The sequence below is a fragment of the Oncorhynchus keta genome, chromosome 11 (assembly GCF_023373465.1).
Source record: "Oncorhynchus keta strain PuntledgeMale-10-30-2019 chromosome 11, Oket_V2, whole genome shotgun sequence".
Classification (NCBI taxonomy): domain Eukaryota; kingdom Metazoa; phylum Chordata; class Actinopteri; order Salmoniformes; family Salmonidae; genus Oncorhynchus; species Oncorhynchus keta.
Genome location: NC_068431.1, coordinates 37,700,869 through 37,726,145, shown reverse-complemented (window position 1 = coordinate 37,726,145; position 25,277 = coordinate 37,700,869). Strand labels below are relative to the sequence as shown.

The 25,277-nt window shown below is 43.7% G+C and overlaps 1 protein-coding gene across 5 annotated transcripts; it reads left to right on the top strand.

Moving 5' to 3' along the window:
* Positions 1 to 1,160: 1,160 nt before the first annotated feature.
* LOC118390193 (neuroligin-3-like) lies at positions 1,161 to 25,239 on the top strand. 5 transcript variants are annotated; one of them, XM_035780511.1, is made up of 8 exons: positions 1,161 to 1,377; positions 4,752 to 5,434; positions 6,211 to 6,270; positions 6,794 to 6,844; positions 8,966 to 9,115; positions 9,948 to 10,133; positions 18,344 to 19,133; positions 22,219 to 25,239. In XM_035780511.1, the coding sequence occupies exons 2-8, from the start codon at positions 4,951 to 4,953 to the stop codon at positions 23,057 to 23,059; spliced, it is 2,562 nt and encodes an 853-aa protein (XP_035636404.1). In that variant the 5' UTR covers positions 1,161 to 1,377; positions 4,752 to 4,950; the 3' UTR covers positions 23,060 to 25,239. The 5 variants fall into 5 exon arrangements, with proteins under 5 accessions (XP_035636404.1, XP_035636405.1, XP_035636406.1 ...); XM_035780512.1 differs by lacking the exon at positions 6,211 to 6,270; XM_035780513.1 differs by lacking the exons at positions 6,211 to 6,270; positions 6,794 to 6,844.
* The last annotated feature ends 38 nt before the right edge of the window (positions 25,240 to 25,277 follow it).

The following is a 25,277-nucleotide window of genomic DNA, read 5'->3' as shown; positions in this document are numbered from 1 at the left end:
GATAGAGATCATAACATATCATACGTCTGGCAAATCGTAACATATAGTACATTTTGAAAAAAAGAGACGGCATTTCTCTTTCATCTGGCAGAAGAGACTGGCCACCCCACATACTCTAGGTTTCTTCTAGGTTTTGGCCCTAGGAGTTTTTCCTAGCCACCGTGCTTTTACACCTGCATTGTTTGCTGTTTGGGGTTTTAGGCTGGGTTCTGTACAGCACTTTGAGATATCTGATGTACGAAGGGCTATATAAATAAATTTGATTTGATTTGATTTTTCAGGTTAATGACGAAGTTTTGAACAACATTCTTACATAGATATTCCTTTTGTCCAGATGTGATACCAGTGTGATGCAAAAACTGTCATCTATGTGAGCCTAAAGGTGAAATTACTCTCCTAGGAAGAATTATTGTGATTGTAAAACATCGTTTCTCACTCAAGTGGCACTCGATGGCTGTGGTATGTAAACTCACCACAAGAGGGAGGTGTCCAATTTAGCGTCAGTACCTGATATCACAAATAGGGAGTTCTGTGTTTGGGTGGGTGATGCTGAGCACCTGTTGCTGAGCCCTATTACTGAGGCCTATTCTTGCTTGGAACTTATTTTACAACTATTCACCATTTACTAGGCTACAATTAATTTGTCTATATTAGACCATTCTCATGTGAAAACCTTTAATTGTATTTCTATTAAAACAAACTTCCTTATTCAATACCTGCACCATTTTTCCGTTAAAGCATTGAGATGGTTTTAGCAGAATGTGCAGAATGTTTTCAAATGATTTCCATTGGATTGTCAGGAAGAATGCAGACTATATGTCTATCCATAGAGATCCTATTCAATTATTAGTATTTTAATTCCTAATTCTATGGGCCTATCCGTAATGAGCATCGGTTATGCTTATCACACACATAACATCATTTTAAATTAGATGAGACCTGAGTCTGCATCACGGTCTTTCGTTACACAAAGTACCCAGGGAAAGCCATAGCTCTAGTCTATAGGCTACCTGATGCTTTATGTACTAAATAGCCTAATCATTATAATAAAATATGCATAATTTTGATTAGACCAAGTTACAAATACATCCCCTTTTCTTATTTCGCTCACGCTTATCCCAATCGTTGCCTAGGAACGCGCAAGGCAGTGGGGGCTCCTGACCTTGCCGTCGTGAACGAGCTGCGCGCGCACATAACGAGAGGGCTAAGATATTAATTTGAATCAAGAATACTAAATAGAACATATGAATTGAAAGCAAAATATTTACATTCGATTTTATTTAAAAATGTAAAATAATTGTGATCATCATTGCAGTGCCATGAAAACGATGGAGAGAAGAGCAAGCCGGGGATGAAGAGGAGTCTCCGGTAGAGCAGGTGAGTCGAAAATTCCCATTTCCATGAGATGAATGTTTGGCAAGATCTTGGTACACCACATAGCAGGATCGGGGCTGTTTTTTTCAGAATGTGATGTTTAATTGTAGTACGTTTAAACTGAATTGAAATATATTATGGGTGTTAATGAGATGTTTTGCGTGTGATAATTAGGTTAAACAGTTGCGACGTTTTATTAGGCTAATCTACCGCATCCTTGGTGTTTATTTGGAGATTTTGAGGAGTATGGAAGTGGCTTCGTCTTTTGTCTTAACGTCTGGTTTTCAGTCTCTTATTCACTCTGAAATTTTAACGCATCGTTGCCTACCTACATCACTGGTGAATCGATGCCACCAGCTCACCTTCAAAGTGGTGTACAGTGACGTTATTATTATTTTGACATTTAACTGTGCATGCTTTAGTTTTTACATTAAATCGAGTTAGACTAAACGATTTGAAAGGATTACCACTGATTAATAATTTGCAAAAGGGCGCCGGATTTAGCAAGAGCACCTCAGAGGAGCGAGAGACTGCTTCACGCCGTACTCTCGTTATCTTTTACCCATCACCATTCTGCCAATGGTCACAGGCTGCTGCTACCTTGATACAATTGGGATTTATTCATACCAATTTACGAGAGATGTCAAAGCATGTTGTGTGTCCAATTAGACCCCCGTATAGAGTTATAACAAGTTGTCCTTTGGGTTGTAGTTGTAATGGTGCTTATGACTGGCATAGCCTATAAAGCTACTGATAACATTATTGGGCCTGTAGCCGCAATAACGGCCCGAAACCATGTTGTTGTTTAAAATGCTTAAAAAATCATAAATATATTTGTTGTCCAGTTTTGGCCCATAATTGCAACATTTGTAGCCTATATTCGTGACCTTAACACACCTGTTGTGAGTGTAGCTAATTTATGGTTAATTGTATGCATTGGGCATATTTTACTATTCGAATGCATAAAACCGATGGCCTGCCATGACCATGACAATTCAAGTGCATTTGGAAATTACCATTGTCCAAGTTCACTCTGTATTTTGTGAATCAATAGCCTTTTTTATTGCGACTGAGAATTGCGCACAGCTCACGAAAAAGGACATATTGCGACCGTGCTAAATTAAAGACTTTGACATGTCAGTATTTTGAAGTGATGGTTTCAATCTAAGGATGATGAGAACTCGGGATAATGTCTTTATTTTCAATCTCGGCGCATCAGATAGGTCTTACAACAGACAGTGGAGTTGTAATCTATTCGTATTCCTGTCTCGTCGCAAAGCCTCTTCCATCTCCCCTGCTGGTCTAAACACAATCCTATGTGTTGAGGGAATACACCTCTTCAGGTTTGACTGGCTTCCTAATTAATGGCTGAAGAAATACTTAACCTGCTCAAAGAATAAGTAGCCAAGGCTTACTTTGTCAACTTTTAGCCTTTTTTTCTCTATCAATACATTGTGCAATATATTGCAATCATTGCACAAGTTGAAAAGAAAAAAGAGAAACATGACCTATATTTGTGGTAATGAGGCATAATAGACATGTTGACTACCCCCCACCCTCAGACACATGAACACACATGGGCCTACATGTACCCTTTTCTATTGGTCTTTTCTAAAGCTGTTGCTGTTATGTTTTCACAACACAACTCTTACACTTTTAAAGAGTTAGAGGACTCAGAGATATTCCAGTTTTTGATAGAATCAATATCTGTTCATTCCAGCAAAGAGTAGTTTTGACTTTCAGGCGACTCAATATGCAGCTCTATCAGTACACGCTAAGGAAATTGATTTTAGGGAAACAAGCTTGTTCTTGGAGTCATCCATATTGACCAGCAAGTACCCAGCCCGATGACCCAGGAGGCTCATTACTCTCTGTTTCTACTGCCTGTGGCTCTGCAACACTGTTGTTGCACTATTTTCATGTGATTATATTAGCTGTTACTGAAGGGTTGTTGTTGCCATGCTGTTGTGGATCTTAACCAGGGAGACTTTGATGGGGACCACAAAAAAGCTGAACTCATCATGAGGGGCCGCAGTTGCCCCTGGGTCTGCCTACCCACATCCACCACATTGCGAGCAAAACATTTTAGCAGCCCCCCTCTTGCCTGCGGACAGAAATTTGTGTGAGTGTGTTAGAGTTGATTTTGTGCAATTCTACACACTTTGCCATGGGTCGTAGGTGAAATGTTTTAGTTTTAAAGGAAGTTTGCTGCAATTCTACACATTTTGGGTGGAGAGAGAATTATTTGCAGTTTTTAATGATATCTGAGTGAGACTGACTAACAAAATCAATGGGTGCCCCCCTGGCCGGTAATTTGACCATGATTACTAAGTTTAGATTGCTAGGTTAGTCTAGCAGACAGCTATATAAAAAATGTTATTCACTCAATTATCCCATGGCAGCTATCAGTGACTGACATAAGAAGAGAAAAACTGCTGATGCACAGCCAAATTTCAAAATTGAACCTTGTGTATTCTACTATTCTAACTCTTAACAGTAAATTGAGACCCCGACTGAGCTCCTAAAATTGATCCGAGGCCTTTCAAAAGGGGGGCTGCGTGCCGGCAGTTGCCTATCCCTAATCTAAACTATACCAACGAGAAAGAATGTGATGATATGGCACTGTACTTCCATCACAGCTTAACGGTTACATCAGTGTCGTTAATGCTTTAATACTGAAGAACCCAGAACAAACATTGTTAATGTAGTGGCTTTTAAAAAAATATTTTCTGTCTCAGATTCATTTACTGTCCTTTTACATGAGACAAAGTGAACGTACAGTACACTAAAGCCCTCACTTCCAGATGCATTGCAGCATACACAGCATTCCGCCTACATTGATGCAGATGCTTTTTCAGATAGTTCAAATCCTCTCCCCATGGTAATATCAGCCCACTCTAGAATCATGAAGATGTGTTAACACCAAACACGCTGGAAATTATATTTTGTCTCTTTGTAGAGTAAACTTATCCCTGGCGAAATCGTTGTGAGATATAAAGACAATTGAGGGCAATGAGTATGTTCTTTGTGATATTAACATTTGCATATATTTACATTCACATTCTGCTGGATTACAGACAACACTACCACTCACTCACCACCATAGTGTGTTCAAATGGTCCCTTGAGTTCTCCCAAGTGATTAGATTGCTTTGAAATTATTGTGTGGGTTTTCTACAGGGAGCCAATCTTCTGTGTAAGCATACGAATGATGAGCTACTCTAGCACTATATATTTAAATGCCCTAGTTTTCAATTAATCTGGGAACATAGTCCCATCAAAATATTCAGCGGTATTGCAGTCAGCAACCCACACTTTTTTGTTGAAACGCTGATTTCGATGTTTGCTCACCTGACCATTTGTCTCTCTTGTTTGCAGCTCTGGGTTCTGAACATCAATGAGAGTTGAAGCTGGAGATGAGTGAATACCTGGCCTTTGTTTATTTGTTTTTTGTAACAATTGGAGCCCAGGGCAGGTTAAGCAATGCCTGGTTGAGTGGAATACAGTAGGTTATAAGGATTGAGAGGACACTTGAGTGTACATTGGCGTGGTGCAGAGGCACTCATTTGCCCAGACCATGTGGTTGGCAGAGTTCAGGCACCATCGGTTGCCTGCACACCTATCAAATCATAGAGGAACCGCAACCATCACCACCCGCCGTGTTCTTTTAATGTGGATGTTATGTTCCTACTGGCCATTCACAGTGGTGACCAGCCAGAACTTCAACCCAACTGTGAACACCCAGTTTGGGAAGCTGAGGGGCCTCCGGGTCGCAGTGCCAGGTGAGGTCCTTAAACCCGTTGACCAGTACCTTGGGGTGCCGTACGCTGCCCCTCCCATTGGGGAGAAGCGCTTCATGCCCCCAGAGCAGCCCTCCTCCTGGTCAGGGATCAAGAATGCTACCCACTTCACACCGGTGTGCCCTCAGAACATCCGCAACACAGTGCCTGAGATCATGATGCCCATATGGTTCACCTATAACCTGGACACAGTGGCCAATTACATTCAGGATCAGAACGAGGACTGTTTGTATTTAAACATCTATGTTCCAACAGAGGATGGTGAGTGGAATGGGTCAAATGCACCAAAGGGACAATCCATGTTTACTGTATTGGCCTTGCTGTCACCTTGCGATGATCGTGTTTTGAGCATGCAGCAGTTGTCATTGTGCATCCCATTTGTGCCAGCCCAAGTTCTTTTCCCCTCCAAAGTCATGTCATCAACTCTTCTTCACTGCTTACGTGTTGCCTCCCTTCCTTGTGTTCTGTAAGAGGAAAATGCATTCACACAATGATATAAAACTTGTTAATGTGTCAGACAACTATTCATTTAAAGTCAGAATATAGCCTACAGCATTTCCTAACCTAACTACTGGGAATAGGTAAATAGGTGTGATAAAAGAGATTCAGACAAATGTTAGGCTGATTAAATATTTAGTCTTGTGCACTAGATGTCTGTTTACAATGTGAGCACCGTAACAGTATAAGAATCTGAGGTGCAATACATTTCTATATTTGTATGCTATGGATCTGTTGATCAATATTAACTGGACAAAATCAGAGCTGCCTGATCTCCAGTAAACACTATTGTGATTGATAAACACATTTCCGTTACTTCATTTTTTTTGGACAGTATTAGGGCTCACACAATCTATAGACCGAGTGCATGTGAATTCATTATGCTTATTATTTTATTTTATGAATATATCTAACCCCCTATCTCACTACCTCCCTTTCGTTCCTAAGGTGATGGAAGTGGACCTGGTTGGTTGGGTTCCTGCATGTTTCTTACATTTTTCAGAGGCTTCTGTTATTTTGTAGTCTCGTTCATTTTTCAGTCAAAAGAATATCCAAGGAATGTGCCAGAAAACCCAACAAGAAAGTATGTAGAGAAGAAGGTATGTAAGCTAACAAAGGAATTTAAAGGAGCAGAGTGACTTGGGAGTTGGCTCAAAGCCAAAATCACAACCTCGTCGTCTTTGAAAGTTAAACCCAGTAGAGACCAATAAATGTCGGACAGAGGTGTGTGTGCATGTGTATGTGTTCAGAGATGAAGTGTTTTCCTGAGAGTAAGATTATTCTACACAATAACATCCACCCATGACATGTTGATTTCAATACAATATGATTTTTTATTTCATTAGAAAACAAATCAACATATTGACTTCAAAAAGTTGCTGTTGGTACAATATGTAAACAGCCTAGTTTTTTTTCTTAAGAAGACAAGGAAAAGGAGACTAGATCATATTTCCTCTCTCTGCTTAAAGAACGGACATGCTTCGTTCTTTTTACAGTAATGCAATTTTGGACTGATTTTCTGAGACACTGATTGGATATCACTTTCTTCCTTGTTGGTCAATCGTGTTATTTTTGAATTCTCTTGTTCTTTCTTGTTTTTTTCCTCCCTCATGTGAATCCTAGGGACCCAAATCAAGAGTCAAGGAGCGGATTTCTCTCACAGTGACAGTGAAGGTATTTTTTTGTGCTCAAAGTTTAATACACAACTTTTTGATTTTTGAAATTTCCACAGACCTTCATCTTCGATTTCTTGACAAACCTTTCACACCTCAGAAGTAGTTCAACCGTAGTTTATCAGTTTGCATGCAAAGTCAATATCAAGTCACTTGATTTTCTCAGCGCCTTCGCTATTTCACTCTTAATTGATTTGATCTGGACATCCATATCATATCTGCAGTATTTTTGGTGTCATGGATTTTTTGGGGGAGACTTGAAACGGATTTTGCCCTCTAACAGCCCCCTGAAGGTAAATGTAGGTATGCTGGTCAATTTGTAATTGATCCCAAATGTACTGTACTCCATTTGTACAATGGGTTATTGTATGGGTTATTTCTTGTCTCCTTGTCTCAGGGGAAGTCAACCATGTTCCTGGAGATCCACAGGGTATGCAGGATTTGGCTTTAACCGCCTGGAAGACCAGGGCCCAGATTCACAAAACACTTATTTTATTTTTTAACAATTGTAAATATTATTTCTCCACATTGGTAGTTAGTCATGTCGCTGCAACTCCCATATGGACTCGGGAGAGGCGTGCGTCCTCTGAATCACAACCCAGCCAAGCAAGCAGCACCAATGTGTCAGAGGAAACAACGTACACCTGGTGACTGTGTAATTTTAGGTAGCTATCTAGCTAGCAATGGCAATCATGTTAGCATATTTCTTAATGAGATTACTGTTCTAAAACATGTTCTTAGGTTTAAAATAATCAATACTGAAACTTTCAGATGAAGTTTGTGAGTGAATTAAACATGTTCATTTGCTTTTATGAGCTTTTTCTCTCACTGCCCTGAGTTTAAGACAAGGGTTTAGCTATCTTGGAAAAAATAAAATTTCCAATAATTGGATTTTCAAGAATCAAATTTCTTCTTAACTTTTTGCTTTAAGGAGAAACATAAGAAATAGCGCAATACATTTTCCAATAACCTTTTTGAGGAATAGCAACTTTGCTTAACTTTCTTCTCAAGTCTTTAGTTAAGGGGGAAAATGGCAGTTAAAAATAAATGTATTCTTAAGAAGGTTTTGTGAATCTGGGCCCAGGTGTTTTGAATTTAGTCAACCACTCCACTGATCAATTAGCTCAGTTGGTCAGTTAAGTGATTGACTAAATTCATCACACCTGATCTTTCAGGTCGGTTAAAGCTCCTGGCTCTCCAGGAACAGGGTTGCATTCCCATGGCCAATCAACAAAGAGCTCATTTTTTTCAGCACTATAAATTGAACATGAGTGCAATAAATGTACACATACAGTACCTTTTCATGTTTGAAAAAGTGACAATTTTGCTGTGTCTTCTAGGGATCACAGACTGTGATGTCTATAACCAACTGCATCTTATCTCAAAGTCTCCTCCACTATACTCTGTGGGTCTCATGGGAAGACTGTACGAGGGACTCATGTGGATGAAGCTATTACTATTCACTACATACTGTGCTATTCAGGAGATTGACTGTGGTGTAGGAGATTTGTGTCGTTTGTTGTTTTATGGCAACCCACACCTCTCACATTGACATGGAACTTACAATTCAGGTCATATGCATTGTTCTGACCAACTAGATCTAATTGTTGTTTTCGATGCAAAGTAAGTCGGGTACTGCAATTGAACCACTAATATGACACATGCAATGCCTGAAGCAGCATGCTCTGTTGAACACACAGTGAGCAAATATAGTATGAACCAGATACACTTTAGGAATACTACATGTGTAAAAAGTATTGCTAATAATAGAATAGTTGTAAATGGCTCTAGTATGAACACAGTTTTGTGGGGGTAAAAGAGTGAGCTTGACATAATATAGCATTTATTTTCTTTCTACTGCACGTTCCCTGTTAGGCCTGTATGATGAGTATCCTTGCTTTGCATTCTTGTCTCCATTGGTTCGTCACAACCACGACCTCAATCACCCAAGCACATCTGCTAAAAATCGATGCCATTACCTTGAGCTTACCTTCAGCTTTAGTGGTGTAAATGTTGCTGAGTCTAGTTTCTGGGAGGGGTTACAGTATTCTGATGTTGCATTGCATTACCTTGTCTTTAAAGCTTTACTGTACAAAGCGTAAATGGCTGCTTCTCTCTGCAGACATTCGGGACACTGAGGCTAGGCCCGTGATGGTCTACATCCATGGAGGATCATACATGGAGGGGACAGGGAATATGATTGATGGGAGTGTGCTGGCCAGCTATGGGAATGTCATCGTCATCACTCTCAACTACAGGGTCGGAGTACTAGGTGATGAGATTCTCTTACTGTCTCTGAATGGTGTTTGTGGACATTCATTTCAGCCTTGAAGAGTACATACAGTACTGGCATAGGATTGATAAATGTTCTTCTCATAACTTTGATCTCCCCACAGAGATCCTATTTAAGTTAGAGTTCTACTATGTTATTCTATGGATCTCCTTCCCACCAGAGTTTGAATTTGTTACATTTCTATGACTTGCTATATCACTCATTTTCTCCTGATGTATTATCCCAGGTTATAAAGGGAAGGTATTTTTTAGTATGTTGATATTGTATTGATGGGAGTAAGATTAGAATTGCAACAATGTAATGTCCTCCGTCAGAGGGCCAATGGTTGTGATTTGTCGTATACAAGCTACAATATTCCAAAACACTGCTTCAATCAGTTTTTTTTTTTAGGTGAATTTATCTAACCTGCGGAGAGATTGAGCGCTTTTGGCAGCCTATATGATTTTAAATAAGAGGGGATGCAGGAGTCACAGCCAAGGTCGAGAGTCTTTCTTGTAGGAGTGACACTTCATCTATCTCTGTGCGAGGGGCGGAAAGGGCCTGCCCCCCTCTCCGTGATTGATACTGGTGCTCTCTTGGCTCTGCCCCAAGGTAGACTGCCTCTATACACACAGCATAGTGGAGAAAAGGACAGGTTGCAACTCAAGGAGCCGTGCAGCGAGAGTGTCCTTATGAGAAGGGTCAATGGTGTCAGGAACAGAAGAGGTTTGTGGAGGCAGAGGAGAAGAATGATGGTATGATATGCTGAACCACAGATAAGTGTTAAAGAAATCACCTAAATAACACTAATATCTTCTTCTATATATTCCAGGGTTCCTCAGTACAGGTGACCAGGCAGCTAAAGGGAACTATGGACTCCTGGACCAGATCCAAGCCCTGCGTTGGATCAGCAAGAACATTGGCTATTTTGGAGGAGACCCGGGTCGCATCACTGTCTTTGGATCTGGGATTGGAGCCTCCTGCGTCAGCCTGCTCACACTGTCCCACCACTCTGAGGGTAAGCCGAAGATTAAACCTGGGGAGACAGGGCAGGAGGGATGGGTTAGTCACCAGTGAATCGCATGATCAATGCAGATGCCTTCATATATATACTGAACAAAAATATGAACGCAACATGCAACAATTTCAAAGATTTCACTGAGTTACAGTTCCAATAAGGAAATCAGTCAATTAAAATAAATAAATTAGGCCTTAATCTATGGATTTCACATGACTGGGAATACAGATATACATCTGTTGATCACAGATACTTTTGGTAAAGTAGTGTATGTGGACACCTGCTTGTCGAACATCTCAGTCCAAAATCCTAGCTATAACAGCCTCCACTCTTCTGGGAAGGCTTTCCACTAGATGTTGGAACATTGCTGCAGGGACTTGCTTCCATTCAGCCACGAGCAGTGGCTGAATGGAATCAGGCACTGATTTTGGGCGATTAGGCCTGGCTCGCAGTCAGTGTTCCAGTTCATCCCAAAGGTGTTCGATGGGGTTGAGGCTCTGTGCAGGCCAGTCAAGTTCTTTCACACCGATTTCAACAAACTATTTCTGTATGGACCTCGCTTTGTGCACGTGGGCATTGTTATGCTGTAACAGAAAAGGGCCTTCCCTGAACTGTTGCCACAAAGTTGGAAGCACAGAATTGTCTTGAATGTCATTGTATTGTGTGCGGCTGCTCGGCCATGGAAACCCATTTCATGAAGCTCCGGACGAACAGTTCTTGTGCTAACTTTGCTTCCAGAGGCAGTTTGGAACTCAATAGTGGGTGTTGCAACCGAGGACAGACCATTTTTACACGCTTCAGCACTCGACGGTCCCGTCCTGTGAGCTTGTGTGGCCTACCACTTTGCGGCTGAGCCGTTCTTGCTCCTAAACGTTTCCACTTGACAATAACAGCACGTACAGTTGACTAGGGCAGCTCTAGCAGAGCTGAAATTTGACGATCTGACTTGTTAGAAAGGTGGCATCTTATGATGGTGCCACATTGAAAGTCACTGAGGCCTCCAGTAAGGCCATTCTACTGTCAATGTTTGTCTATGGAGATTGCATGGCATTTTGCTCTATTTTATACACTTATCAGTAACGGGTGTGGCTGAAATAGCCAAGTCCACTAATTTGAAGGGATGTCCACATACTTTTGTATATAGTTTACCTTTAAAAAAGTAGGGGCATGGGTCAGAAAACCAGTCAGTATCTGGCGTGACCACCATTTGCCTCATGCAGTGTGACACATCTCCTTCGCATAGAGTTGATCAGGCCTTTATTGTGGCCTGTGGGATGTTGTCCCACTCGTCCTTCAATGGCTGTGCGAAGTTGCTGGATATTGGCGGAAACTGGAACACGCTGTCATACACGTCGATCCAGGGCATCTCAAACATGCTCAATTTGTGACATGTCTGGTGAGTATGCAGGAGGGAAGAACAGGGACATTTTCAGTTTCTAGGAATTGTGTACAGATCCTTGCAACATGGGGCTGTGCATTATCATGCTGAAACATGAGGTGATAGCTGCAGATGAACTGGCACGACAATGGGCCTCAGGATCTGGTCACGGTATCTCTGTGCATTTAAATTGCCATCGATAAAATGCAATTGTGTTCGTTGTCCGTAGCTTATTTCTGCCCATACCTTAATCCCGCCGCCACAATGGGGCACTCTGTTCACACCATTGACATCAGCAAACCGCTTGCAAACAGAACGGCATTCACGCTGTCTGCCATCTGCCCAGTACAGTTGAAACCAGGATTCATCCCTGAAGAGCGCACTTCTCCAGCATGCCAGTGGACATGAAAGGGGAGCATTTGTCCACGGAAGTTGGTTATGAAGCCGAACTGCAGTCATGTCAAGACCATGGTGAGGATGACGAGCACACAGATGAGCCTTCCTGAGACGGTTTCTGACAGTTTGTGCAGAAGGTCCTGGGCTGGAGAGGTTACACGTGGTCTGTGGTTATGAGGCCAGTTGGACGTACTGCCAAATTCCCTAAAATGACATTGGAGGCGGCTTATGGTAGAGAAATATACATTAAATTATCTGGAAACAGCTCTGGTGGGCATTCCTGCAGTCAGCATGCCAATTGCACGCGCCCTCAACTTTAGACACTTGTGATTAAACTGCATATTTTAATGGCCTTTTATTGTCCCCAGCACAAGCTGTTTAATCAGCCTCTTGATCTGCCACACCTGTCAGGTGGGTGGATTATCTTGGCAAAGGAGAAATGCTCAATCACAGGGATGTAAACAAATGATTGCATACATTTTTTTAGGGATAATTTATTTCAGCTCATGAAACATGGGACCAACACTTTACAAGTTGCGTTTATATTTTTGTTCAATGTAGTTCCGTCACAAAATTCACACACACGGCCCAGTGATTCATCAGCCTGTAGTTATCACAGACACATACTAGATACTACTTTATTTGACACTTGATCTCGTAATATAGCTTCATGTGGAGCATTAACATGAATGTGTTGTGCTCTCTCGTCTTGCTTCAGGGAAGTGGCATTATTCACAGATCTACTGTATCATCAGCTTTTCTCTTCACCTTGTTGCTTTTATGCTAAAATGAAATATGATATTTCTGTATTATTTAGTGCTTTAGATCTAACTGTATACAACCCCTATCCTCAACTAAATCTGTATAAATTGAGGTTTTATCACAATCTATCATCTACTATATCAAGTGCAACTCCAAATGGGTCCAATTGAGTCCTTCAGAGGAAGTGAAGTGTTTGGATATTTAGCTAGGGTGGAGGGGGTAGTTGTGGAGTTAAGTGATGGCTATTGTTCCCCTCTCGTCAATCTAATCAGACTAAAAGCTTTCCCTCTTATAGCATGAACCTGTTTAACAGAAACGCCTATAAATTCAAGGTAATGCATGGATGGAGTCTAACTATCTATCTCACTACACTATCTATCAATTTGACTTTATTTATTTACATCTATACATCAAGAGATATGTGCACAGCACATACTGTTCAGTATCTATTAGTCAATACCATGGTCTTTAAACCTCACTTTGTTTTACACTCACTAATTTACCCCCGGTGTTTTAGAGCGATTTGCTGATATCTTTTCTTATCCTCACCAGAGTATACGGAAGGAGGGTTGTGAATGAATTAATGACACTCAATCTAAAACAAAAACAGTGGCATCTGTGCCTTTACATCTCACACACACACACACACACACACACACACACACACACACACACACACACACACACACACACACACACACACACACACACACACACACACACACACACACACACACACACACACACACACACACACACACACACACACACACACACCACCTCCTCTCCTCTAATCAATCAGCCCTTTATTACATCAGGCCACACAGCTCTAACGGCAGCACAGCCAGCTTAGGCCCCTCACTGAGATTTGTGTGAGCCAGCGTCATACTGTGGTATACAGACAGAATGCCCACTCAGTCTTTGTATCATGCATTTTTTCAAGCATTAATCAAGACCGATGATGACCGTTGCCGATATAAAATAATACAAATCACTTGGAGAATGTAACATTTTTAGACATACAAAAAAGCATAAATTGAAATGTTTTTCCACTGCCTGGCTTTGTAAAATGAGCTGGTTTCACAACAGGCCATATTTGGTTTGGTGGGTTCATAACAAAGTCAAAAACAGGAGGGTCAGTGAAGTGAATCATACAGTATAATCACAGTGAATCCTTTAAGGGACTGAAGAGCAGTGGGGTTTGTCCTTTGTTTTCCAGACATATCTGCTTGGGTTAGTGGATGTGCTGTATGGCATGGTAGCCTGATGCTACACATCAACTCAATGCTCAGGGGTTTGCACTGCTACTAGTATACCACTACTATTGCACATCCATTCTGACCTTGCAAACATACAGTGTCTTCAGAGAAAGTTAAAAAAACACTCTTCAATTTGAAGACACACCTTGCAGTCATGTGACTAACCAACTTCGAATGATCACAAAAATATTCATACGGAGTTTCATGCCTCCTTATTCCAGGATTGATTAGGCCACTTTGCCTTAGAGTTTACCCCAACCCTGGTGGTCAGGCAGCGCGTAGCTCCACCCACACCGCCTGACGTATCCCCACGAAAACCACCCCAATAACCGTCAGAGGGGTATGGTCATAGATTATCCATTATATTGACATGATGGTCAAGTGACCGCTCTAACAATGGAATACGTGTCCTCAAAGGTGGAAGGCATGCGAGATCAGGTGGGACCATTCTAGTCAGTGAGAGGGCAGATGTGAACAACGGGCACAACTTGGCTATAAAGATGAGGGGTGTTGCATCAACCGCCTGAATTTGATAGTATTTCAAATTCATCGACTTCATGAATATGCATAGCTCGTCTTGAATTCCAACAGGGACAAATACGATGTAAAGTGTTTTTTCTCAAAGTTGCTGGGATGTTAGACTTATATCAGTACACAGTATCACAGTATCAGTATCATAACCTAAGCATATTCTGAACGGAAATGGAGGAAAACTAAACTTCAGGAGGACCTATCATCCTTCAACTTCCTCCTCTCTACCTTCTATTCCTCTGTATCTACTGCTAAAGCCGTTTTCTATAACTACATTTCAAGCTTCTTCCTCCAACCCTGGGAAACTCTTCTTTGCTTTGTCCTCCCTCCTTAATCAACCACCTTTTCCTCCTCCCTCTCTTCGGACGACTGTCAACCACTTTGAAAAACAAGTTGACAACATCCACTCCTCATTCACTGTTCCCACTCATACAGAACTACCCTACACCTTGACCTCTCCCCTGTCTCTCCAGATGAAATTCTGCAACTAGTGATGTCCGGCTGCCCAACAACCTACCACCTTGACCCCACCCCCTCCTCTCTTCTCCAGACCATCTTTGGAGACCTCCATTCCTCACTTCCCTCATCTCATCCCTGACCACTGGCTGCACCCTCTCTGACTTAAAGATGGCCAGAGTTCTCCCCTCCTCAAGAAACCAACACTCAACCCCTCTGATGTCAACTACAGACCACCATCCCTTCTTTTTTTTCTTTCCAAAACATTTGAGTGTGCTGTCTCTGACCAATTCTCTCATTATATCTCTCATTATCTCCCTCAGAACTATCTTCTTGACCCTAACCAGTCAAGGCTCACACAGCTGAAACCACTCTCCTCTGTGTAAAAGAGGCTCTCCACTCTGCTAAAGCTGACACTCTCTCCTCTGTTCTCATCCTCCTAGATCTATCCACTACCGTCAACACTGTGAACCATCAGATCCTCCTCTCCAGCCTCTCAGTGTTGGACATCTCAGGCTCTGTACACTCTGAATTACATCCTATTTTTTATTTTTTTATTTCGCCTTTATTTAACCAGGTAGGCTAGTTGAGAACAAGTTTTCATTTACAACTGCGACCTGGCCAAGTTACACATGGAATAAACAAGCATACAGTCAATAACACAATAGAGAAAGAAAATGTCTATATACAGTGTGTGCAAATGGCATGAGGAGGTAAGGCAATAAAAAGGCCATAGTGGCGCAGTAATTACAATTTAGCAAATTAACACTGGAGTGATGGATGTGCAGATGATGATGGGCAAGTAGAAATACTGGTGTGTAAAGGAGCAGAAAAGTAAATAAAAACAATATGGGGATGAGGTAGGTAAATTGGATGGGCTATTGACAGATGGGCTATGTCCAGCTGCAGCGATCGGTTAGCTGCTCAGATAGCTGATGTTTAAAGTTAGTGAGGGAAATATAAGTCTCCGGCTTCAGTGATTTTTATGATTATTATCATTTTTTATTTTTCTGCGCAATTCGTTCAAGTCATTGGCAGCAGAGAGCTGGAAGGAAAGGCGGCCAAAGTAGGTGTTGGCTTTGGGGATGACCAGTGAGATATACCTGCTGGAGCGTATGCTACGGGTGTTGTCATCGTGACCAGTGAGCTGAGATAAGGAGTGAAGGAGGCTTTGTTGTGAAATGGGAAGCCGATTATAGATTTAATTTTGTCGGGCGGGTGCGGGCAGCAAACGGTTGAAAAGAATGCATTTAGTTTTACTAGCGTTTAAGAGCAGTTGGAGGCCACGGAAGGAGTGTTGTATGGCATTGAAGCTCATTTGGGGCCAAAGAAGGGCCAGATGTATACAGAATGGTATCATCTGCGTAGAGGTGGATCAGGGAATCACCCGCAGCAAGAGCGACATTGTTGATATATACAGAGAAAAGAGTTGGCCCAAGAATTGAACCCTGTGGTACCCCATAGACTGCGAGGGGTCCGGACAACAGACCCTCCAATTTGACACACTGAACTCTGTCTGAGTGTGGTGTCAGGAAAATAACCTCACACTCAACGTCAACAAAACTAAGGAGATGATTGTGGACTTCAGGAAACAACAGAGGGAACACCCCCCTATCCACATCGATGGAACAGTAGTGGAGAGGGTAGCAAGTTTTAAGTTCCTCGGCATACACATCACAGACAAACTGAATTGGTCCACTCACACAGACAGCGTCGTGAATAAGGCGCAGCAGCGCCTCTTCAACCTCAGGAGGCTGAAGAAATTCGGCTTGTCACCAGAAGCACTCACAAACTTCTACAGATGCACAATCGAGAGCATCCTGGCGGGCTGTATCACCGCCTGGTACGGCAACTGCTCCGCCCTCAACCGTAAGGCTCTCCAGAGGGTAGTAAGGTCTGCACAACGCATCACCGGGGGCAAACTACCTGCCCTCCAGGACACCTACACCACCCGATGTTACAGGAAGGCCATAAAGATCATCAAGGACATCAACCACCCGAGCCACTGCCTGTTCACCCCGCTATCATCCAGAAGGCGAGGTCAGTACAGGTGCATCAAAGCTGGGACCGAGAGACTGAAAAACAGCTTCTATCCCAAGGCCATCAGACTGTTAAACAGCCACCACTAACATTGAGTGGCTGCTGCCAACACACTGACATTGACACTGACCCAACTCCAGCCACTTTAATAATGGGAAATGATGTAAATATATCACTAGCCACTTTAAACAATGCTACCTTATATAATGTTACTTACCCTACATTATTCATCTCATATGCATACGTATATACTGTACTCTATATCATCGACTGCATCCTTATGTAATACATGTATCACTAGCCACTTTAACTATGCCACTTTGTTTACTTTGTCTACATACTCATCTCATATGTATATACTGTACTCGATACCATCTACTGTATGCTGCCCTGTACCATCACTCATTCATATATCCTTATGTACATATTCTTTATCCCCTTACACTGTGTATAAGACAGTAGTTTTGGAATTGTTAGTTAGATTACTTGTTGGTTATTACTGCATTGTCGGAACTAGAAGCACAAGCATTTCGCTACACTCGCATTAACATCTGCTAACCATGTGTATGTGACAAATAAAATTTGATTTGATTTGATTTAACCATGTGTATGTGAAGAATAAAAATGTGATTTAGTGGCACAGCTAACTCTGCATGTTAATGTTATCTTTTTACCCACTCTATAATGTAATAATCAACACATCAGTAAAAACATTTTTACGTTATGTGTTCAGAATGTTTATTACGTTATTGGAAGTTCATTACATTATCAGTTGCTATCCTCCCTGATGTATTATTGATTTTTGAACATAGAGAGAGAGATTTTCAACAAGGCTACTGTGTGGAGTCACTGAATTTTCCTCTTTCCCAAAAGCAGTGCTCTCACAGATGAGTTTCCTCAAATTTGTATGCAAATATGATCCCTTTGTGTTGAGTGAGTTTAATTAATTCAAATCCCTTTTTAGCGTAGCCAATGTTACATATCCACCACTTACTAAGCATTATTTTTAATTGTGAATTATACACTGTGTCAATTAGAATAATACGATTTTCAGAGTTCCATCCTTTCCATTTATATTATTTAAGGACTTATCTGACATTTTAAGGAAAATGACAATTAACTGAGATGCACAGATTGAACAGACCTAAATTTCATTTTTATGATTTTAAAAATGGATGTTGATGAGGTTTGTCTCTCACCATCGCAGATAAAACTTTGCAGTAAGCACAAAAAACTGTTAAAAACCGACATCATCAGAACCTAGAGAGATCCTATGAAGCTAACAATATGTTAAACTGCAGGCCTACAAATGTTCTGTATCAGATGGTTGTTGACCAGACAGCACTCATCTGATCTGTGTTTGTCTGTCTGTGCCATGATCTCCCCAGGCCTGTTTCACAGAGCCATCATCCAGAGTGGCTCAGCCCTGTCCAGCTGGGCCGTCAACTACCAGCCTGTCAAGTACACCCGCATGCTGGCTGAGAGGGTGGGCTGCAACGTGCTGGACACCCTGGACATGGTGTCCTGCCTGCAGAAGAAGACTGCCAGAGAGCTGGTGGAGCAGGACATCCAGCCAGCCCGCTACCATGTAGCCTTCGGCCCCGTCATTGATGGTGACGTAATCCCCGACGACCCCGAGATCCTGATGGAGCAGGGCGAGTTCCTCAACTATGACATCATGCTGGGCGTTAACCAGGGGGAGGGACTGCGTTTCGTGGAGAATGTGGTGGACCTGGAGGATGGCGTGTCCGGCAGCGACTTTGACTTCGCCGTGTCGGACTTCGTGGACAGCTTGTATGGCTACCCGGAGGGGAAGGACACTCTGAGGGAGACCATCAAGTTCATGTACACGGACTGGGCTGACAGGGACAACCCAGACACCAGGAGGAAGACGTTAGTCGCCCTGTTCACTGACCATCAGTGGGTGGAGCCCTCGGTGGTGACGGCTGACCTGCACGCCCGCTACGGCTCGCCCACATACTTCTACGCCTTCTACCACCACTGCCAGAGCCTGATGAAGCCTGTGTGGTCGGACTCAGCCCACGGGGACGAGGTGCCCTATGTGTTTGGCATCCCCATGGTGGGAGCCACTGACCTGTTCCCCTGCAACTTCTCCAGGAACGACATCATGCTCAGCGCTGTGGTGATGACTTACTGGACCAACTTTGCCAAGAGTGGGTGAGTACAGCACCCCGAGACCTGGTCAGACAGGTCAGTACAGCACCCTGAGGCCTGGTCAGACAGGTCAGTACGGCACCCCGAGACCTGGTCAGACAGGTCAGTACAGCACCCTGAGGCCTGGTCAGACTCACAGGTCAGTACAGCACCCCGAGATCTGGTCAGACTCACAGGTCAGTACAGCACCAAGAGACCTGGTCAGACAGGTCAGTACGGCACCCCGAGACCTGGTCAGACAGGTCAGTACGGCACCCCGAGACCTGGTCAGACAGGTCAGTACAGCACCCTGAGGCCTGGTCAGACTCACAGGTCAGTACAGCACCCCGAGATCTGGTCAAGACTCACAGGTCAGTACAGCGCCAAGAGACCTGGTCAGACAGGTCAGTACAGCAACCCGAGGCCTGGTCAGACTCACAGGTCAGTACAGCAACCCGAGACCTGGTCAGACTCACAGGTCAGTACAGCAACCCGAGACCTGGTCAGACTCACAGGTCAGTACAGCACCCCGAGATCTGGTCAGACTCACAGGTCAGTACAGCACCAAGAGACCTGGTCAGACAGGTCAGTACGGCACCCCGAGACCTGGTCAGACAGGTCAGTACGGCACCCCGAGACCTGGTCAGACAGGTCAGTACAGCACCCCGAGACCTGGTCAGACAGGTCAGTACAGCACCCTGAGGCCTGGTCAGACTCACAGGTCAGTACAGCACCAAGAGACCTGGTCAGACTCACAGGTCAGTACAGCACCCCGAGATCTGGTCAGACTCACAGGTCAGTACAGCGCCAAGAGACCTGGTCAGACAGGTCAGTACAGCACCCCGAGGCCTGGTCAGACTCACAGGTCAGTACAGCAACCCGAGACCTGGTCAGACTCACAGGTCAGTACAGCACCCCGAGATCTGGTCAGACTCACAGGTCAGTACAGCACCAAGAGACCTGGTCAGACAGGTCAGTACGGCACCCCGAGACCTGGTCAGACAGGTCAGTACGGCACCCCGAGACCTGGTCAGACAGGTCAGTACAGCACCCTGAGGCCTGGTCAGACTCACAGGTCAGTACAGCAACCCGAGATCTGGTCAGACTCACAGGTCAGTACAGCACCCCGAGATCTGGTCAGACTCACAGGTCAGTACAGCACCAAGAGACCTGGTCAGACTCACAGGTCAGTACAGCACCCCGAGATCTGGTCAGACTCACAGGTCAGTACAGCACCAAGAGACCTGGTCAGACAGGTCAGTACGGCACCCGAGACCTGGTCAGACAGGTCAGTACGGCACCCCGAGACCTGGTCAGACAGGTCAGACTCACAGGTCAGCACCTGGTCAGACTCACAGGTCCCGAGACCTGGTCAGACAGGTCAGTACAGCGAGACCCCAGGGGACCTGGTCAGACTCACAGGTCAGTACAGCACCCCGGGACCTGGTCAGACTCACAGGTCAGGTCACAGCAACCCGAGACCTGGTCAGACTCACAGGTCAGTACAGCACCAAGAGACCTGGTCAGACAGGTCACCCGGTCAGACAGGTCGGCACCCGAGAGATCTGGTCAGACCTCAGACAGGTCAGTACAGCACCCCGAGACCTGGTCTGACAGGTCAGTACGGCACCCCGAGATCTGGTCAGACTCACAGGTCAGTACAGCACCAGACCTGGAGACCTGGTCAGACAGGACCTGGTCAGACTAGGTCAGGCACCCCGAGACCTGGTCAGACAGGTCAGACTCACACAGCAGCACCCGAGACCTGGTCTGACAGGTCAGTATAGCACCCGAGACCTGGTCAGACAGGTCAGTACAGCACCTGGTCAGACAGAATCCAGTCTTGATTGTGGTATGCTTGTATAGTAAAAGGATGGGGTCATTATTTCATATTTCCCATTTGTGTCTGTATTTACCTAAGAAATGCTATAAATGATAGATGGAAATAGTTGTCCTAATCATATTTTATACTGTATTGAAGCCTGTGCAGAATAACCAATATTTATAGACATATAGACACACTTCACATGTATCTTAAAATGGAGCCTTGCTGCATTACACCTCTGCTTAAGTCACAGCAGAAAACGGCAATTAGTCTCTATAAAAATGTTACAGTAAACACTGATGTAGACACAGATGCTCAGTAGAAAGTGGGTTTTAGATGGGCTGAAATGAAAGATGTAGGGCAGGGATGGGCAACTGGTGGGGTCTCAACTTACTGTTGAGAGTTAGAACAGCAGAATACACAAGGTGCAATTTCGAATTTTGGTTGTGCATCAATCACTGACATTGCCTCAATTTGCCTGAGTCAGGATTTTTTTTAAATTGATTGGTAAATTAGTCTAGCCAGTTTTCTAAACTTGTAGTAATCATGGTCAAATTACCGACCGGGGGCCCCCCATTGATTTTGTTAATCACTCTCACTCAGATCTCATATTCAAAACTGCAAACATTTCTCTCCACCCTATAGCAACAAATGTAAAGTTGCAGGAAATTAACTGTAAAACTGCACTTTTTCCCCTCTGCCCCATGACAAAATGTGTAGAATTGCAGGAAATGTACTCTACAACTTAGTTTTCTCTCTCTACTGTCAACATGGGGGCTGCTAAAATGATTTGCTCACAAGGTGTTTTACACGCAATTTCACTTAAGCCTCAAAAGGCTAGGACCAGTTCTGACTGCATGTGTGGGTATGGATGTGGGTATGCAGAGCCGCTGCGGCCCCTCAAGAAGAGTTCAGAGTTTTTTTTGTGGCCCCCACCCCTATCAAAGTTGCCCATCCCTGATGTAGGGAATGCTTAGCACTTGAAAAAAGACTGTGACATTATGTACATTTACATTTACATTTACCAGTCTTGTCAGCTTACAACTGGCTTTGACCAGCAAAACTTGCCTGTTGACATCTAGCCTCGCAAAGCTGCCGTTCTCGTGATCTTACATTAAACGCTGAATGGATATCCGTGCAGCGGTTAATGAAAGCTTGCGGGATCACCGGCTCTGCGAGGCTAGTTGACATCTCCCTTAATGAAGCAATTGAAAGAATAACTTCTCTATGTATGTTATCAATGATGCCCTGTCTTTGACCCCCGTCTTCATTGCATGTCTGCAGTGACCCCAACAAGCCAGTGCCCCAGGACACTAAGTTCATCCATACCAAGGCCAACCGCTTTGAGGAGGTGGCCTGGTCCAAGTACAACCCCCATGACCAGCTGTACCTGCACATCGGCCTGAAGCCTCGCATCCGCGACCACTACCGCGCCACCAAGGTAGCCTTCTGGAAGCACCTGGTGCCCCACCTGTATAACCTCCATGACATGTTCCATTACACCTCCACCACCACCAAGGTACCTCCCCAGGACACCACCAACTCCAACGGCAAGAGAACCGGCACCACCAAGCGTCCGCCTGTCTCCACGGCCCACAGCAGTGATGGGGAGGAGACGGGTCCTCTGATCGTGGCTAACCCCAGAGATTACTCTACTGAGCTGAGTGTCACCATCGCTGTGGGTGCCTCGCTGCTGTTCCTCAATGTGCTGGCCTTTGCAGCGCTCTACTACCGTAAGGACAAGCGCAGCCGGCAGGGTGGCCACGGTGGCCCCCACCAGGCCAGCCCCCAGCGGCAGAGCAACGGCAACGACGTGAGCCACACCACCACCGACGAGAGCCTGTCCCATCAGATGACCCAGTGCAGCCAGATGAACCAGTGTGACACCCTGCATGACCTCCACGACCTCCCTGACCTACACGACCCCCTGCACCTCTCCCCCAACATGGACTACACCCTGACCCTGCGCCGCTCACCAGACGACATCCCCCTGATGACGCCAAACAACATCACAATGATCCCCAACTCCCTGATGGGCCTGCCCAACATGCACCCCTACAGCACCTTCCCAGCCGGGTACAACTCCACTGTCCTGCCCCACTCCCACTCCACCACCCGGGTCTAGACCTAGCCTGGGACAGAAAATATACAGACCACAGTCGACAGAGATTGTAGAGGTGAGCTGAGGGGCGAGCTGTGCTGTACATTAATTAATACAAACAGTAGTTGGGTTGGGATTAGTTTATGTTCATACTGCAAGAGCCATGCAAAGCTTTTCCTGGTCAAATGGTGCAGAATCGCCGCCAATATACTACTGCCTCCTCTCCTCATAGAGGGAGGTCTATAAGCAGTGTCATTTTTTTAATCATCAATTTCAAGACTTGTGAGCTGGTTAAAATGAGAAGTGCTTTTTATTTCCCATTGTCTTTTGATGGTAACATTTTTGGGAACTTTTTCTTGTACGACCTCAGCATAATGTTTGTACAGTTGGATTTGTACGGGAAGCTTTTTTCTTCCTATGATATCTGTTTTGATCTTCTGTTTGGAACAAGTGTCATCTGGACTCATCACTGACTGAAATAACATTTGTAAAAAGCAGAAAATCGGTGTTATTAAGCAATTTTATACATATTCCTCATGTTAAACTCAACTTAAAAGGGTATTTTTTACTGACTAAAGAATTGCAGAAATACTATGTTACTGTGACTGTGATCATTTGAACCTTTACTACAACATTGATTACAATTTGTAGTAAAAGTATCCCATTTATCCAATAATATTTCTATTTGAATATGAACAATATATCACCCCTATATACAGTATGTGCGTGCGTGTGCCCGCGTGTGTGTTTACACTCTGAAGTGTAATGTAAAGCTGTTAAGAAATTTGTTTGACATTTTGTTTGAAGTATTGGCTTTCATCATATTTAGTGTTGTACTCCGATCTATGCTCGTCTGTCTAAGTATCTTTGTTCATTTTCAGTTAACTGTGTCTTATTTTGCTGAACACGTTGTGGGAATACAACTTCTGCTTTATTATAAAAAGACAATAGCTTAAGATGGCACATACTCTAACCAACTGATGTGTTTCCATTGGCTTGGCTTGTTTGTACACAATAAACTTAGACCAGCACTTTTTTAAAAAATTGTTTGTTTGTTTATATGAATATGAAGGTATTGACATAGTTTATACAAACATTTGCAGACTAAGCAAGCTGAATTTCCCCCATGCGCTTCATCCCATTTACAGAAAACACCGATTTTGGAGCATAACATGTTTTCAAGCATTACTATAAGAGGCTCTTTTGAATGTAATGGGCTTCACAGTGTTATTCTGGGAGAATACACATCCCTCTTAGAATTACTATCACCTGGCTTTCCTGGATACAATCGTAGATTAATATCAATGGGCTTATTTTTAAAGATTTGTTTGGAACTCAGTGGTCGTCTTGTCAAAATAATACATCATCTTTATAATGAGTCAGATGTGGCTAGATGGCCAATCTTATTAAATTGTATTACATACAGTATCAACAGGATTCTTCAACCGCAAACCAAGAAAAACATGAATCTTACATTTTGGGCATCGGCAGGGCAATAGTCCATTTTGACTGGGCCCAGTGGAGATCAGATGTTATTATGATACATTTGTAGCTGTATGATGGTCATGGGCTGTAAAGGAGGAAAGCCAAGGAAGATAAAGAGGGTACAGGCACACTCCAAAAAGACAGTGTGTTGTTTGCTCCTGCTGCACACTGGGAACATTGTAAGGGCTTTGACATCAACTGGGTCAGTGATGAAGGGAGAGCAGCAGCTGGACCCAGCCCTCAATGTCCCCTTGTTAGTCTACTTCCTCAATGTCAGTCCAGTGGCATTTACATGGTCTGCTTTTTGTTTTGCTCCTTTGTCTGTATATTCTTCATATCTCTATGTTTTCTGAAGAGTCAAACGCACCCACCAGCCAGCGTCTGCTTTAACTGACCATATGGCGACCTTTACGTGCCTCAGACAGGCAGCACAGATACTATGCAGACCATGAATAGCCTGGCCAATGAGAGAGAATGAACTGGCCATGCAGCGGCCCACAAACTGAATACATTTCCAACAGGCATCCAGCACACATGATGATCACGCTTACAGTGGGGTCTGAAATTATTGACACCCTTGATAAAGATGAGCAATAATGACTGCATAAAGTAATTCAAATAGTGAGCTATGTTGTATGCTCAAAAACATTGGGAAATGATATATTATACTAATACAATTGATCAAAGAGTCTTTGTGTTTTGTGTGAACTTGGTATGCATGAGAGTGATTGAAATGCAAGTGTCAACTCATTAGGGC

Excerpts from the sequence above, each read along its gene's own strand:
- LOC118390193 (XM_035780511.1), top strand. The coding sequence starts at position 4,951 with ATGTGGTTGGCAGAGTTCAGGCACCATCGGTTGCCTGCACACCTATCA. Across the intron at positions 10,134-18,343 it reads ACTGTCCCACCACTCTGAGG|GCCTGTTTCACAGAGCCATC; the intron begins GTAAGCCGAAGA and ends TGATCTCCCCAG. Across the intron at positions 19,134-22,218 it reads ACCAACTTTGCCAAGAGTGG|TGACCCCAACAAGCCAGTGC; the intron begins GTGAGTACAGCA and ends GCATGTCTGCAG.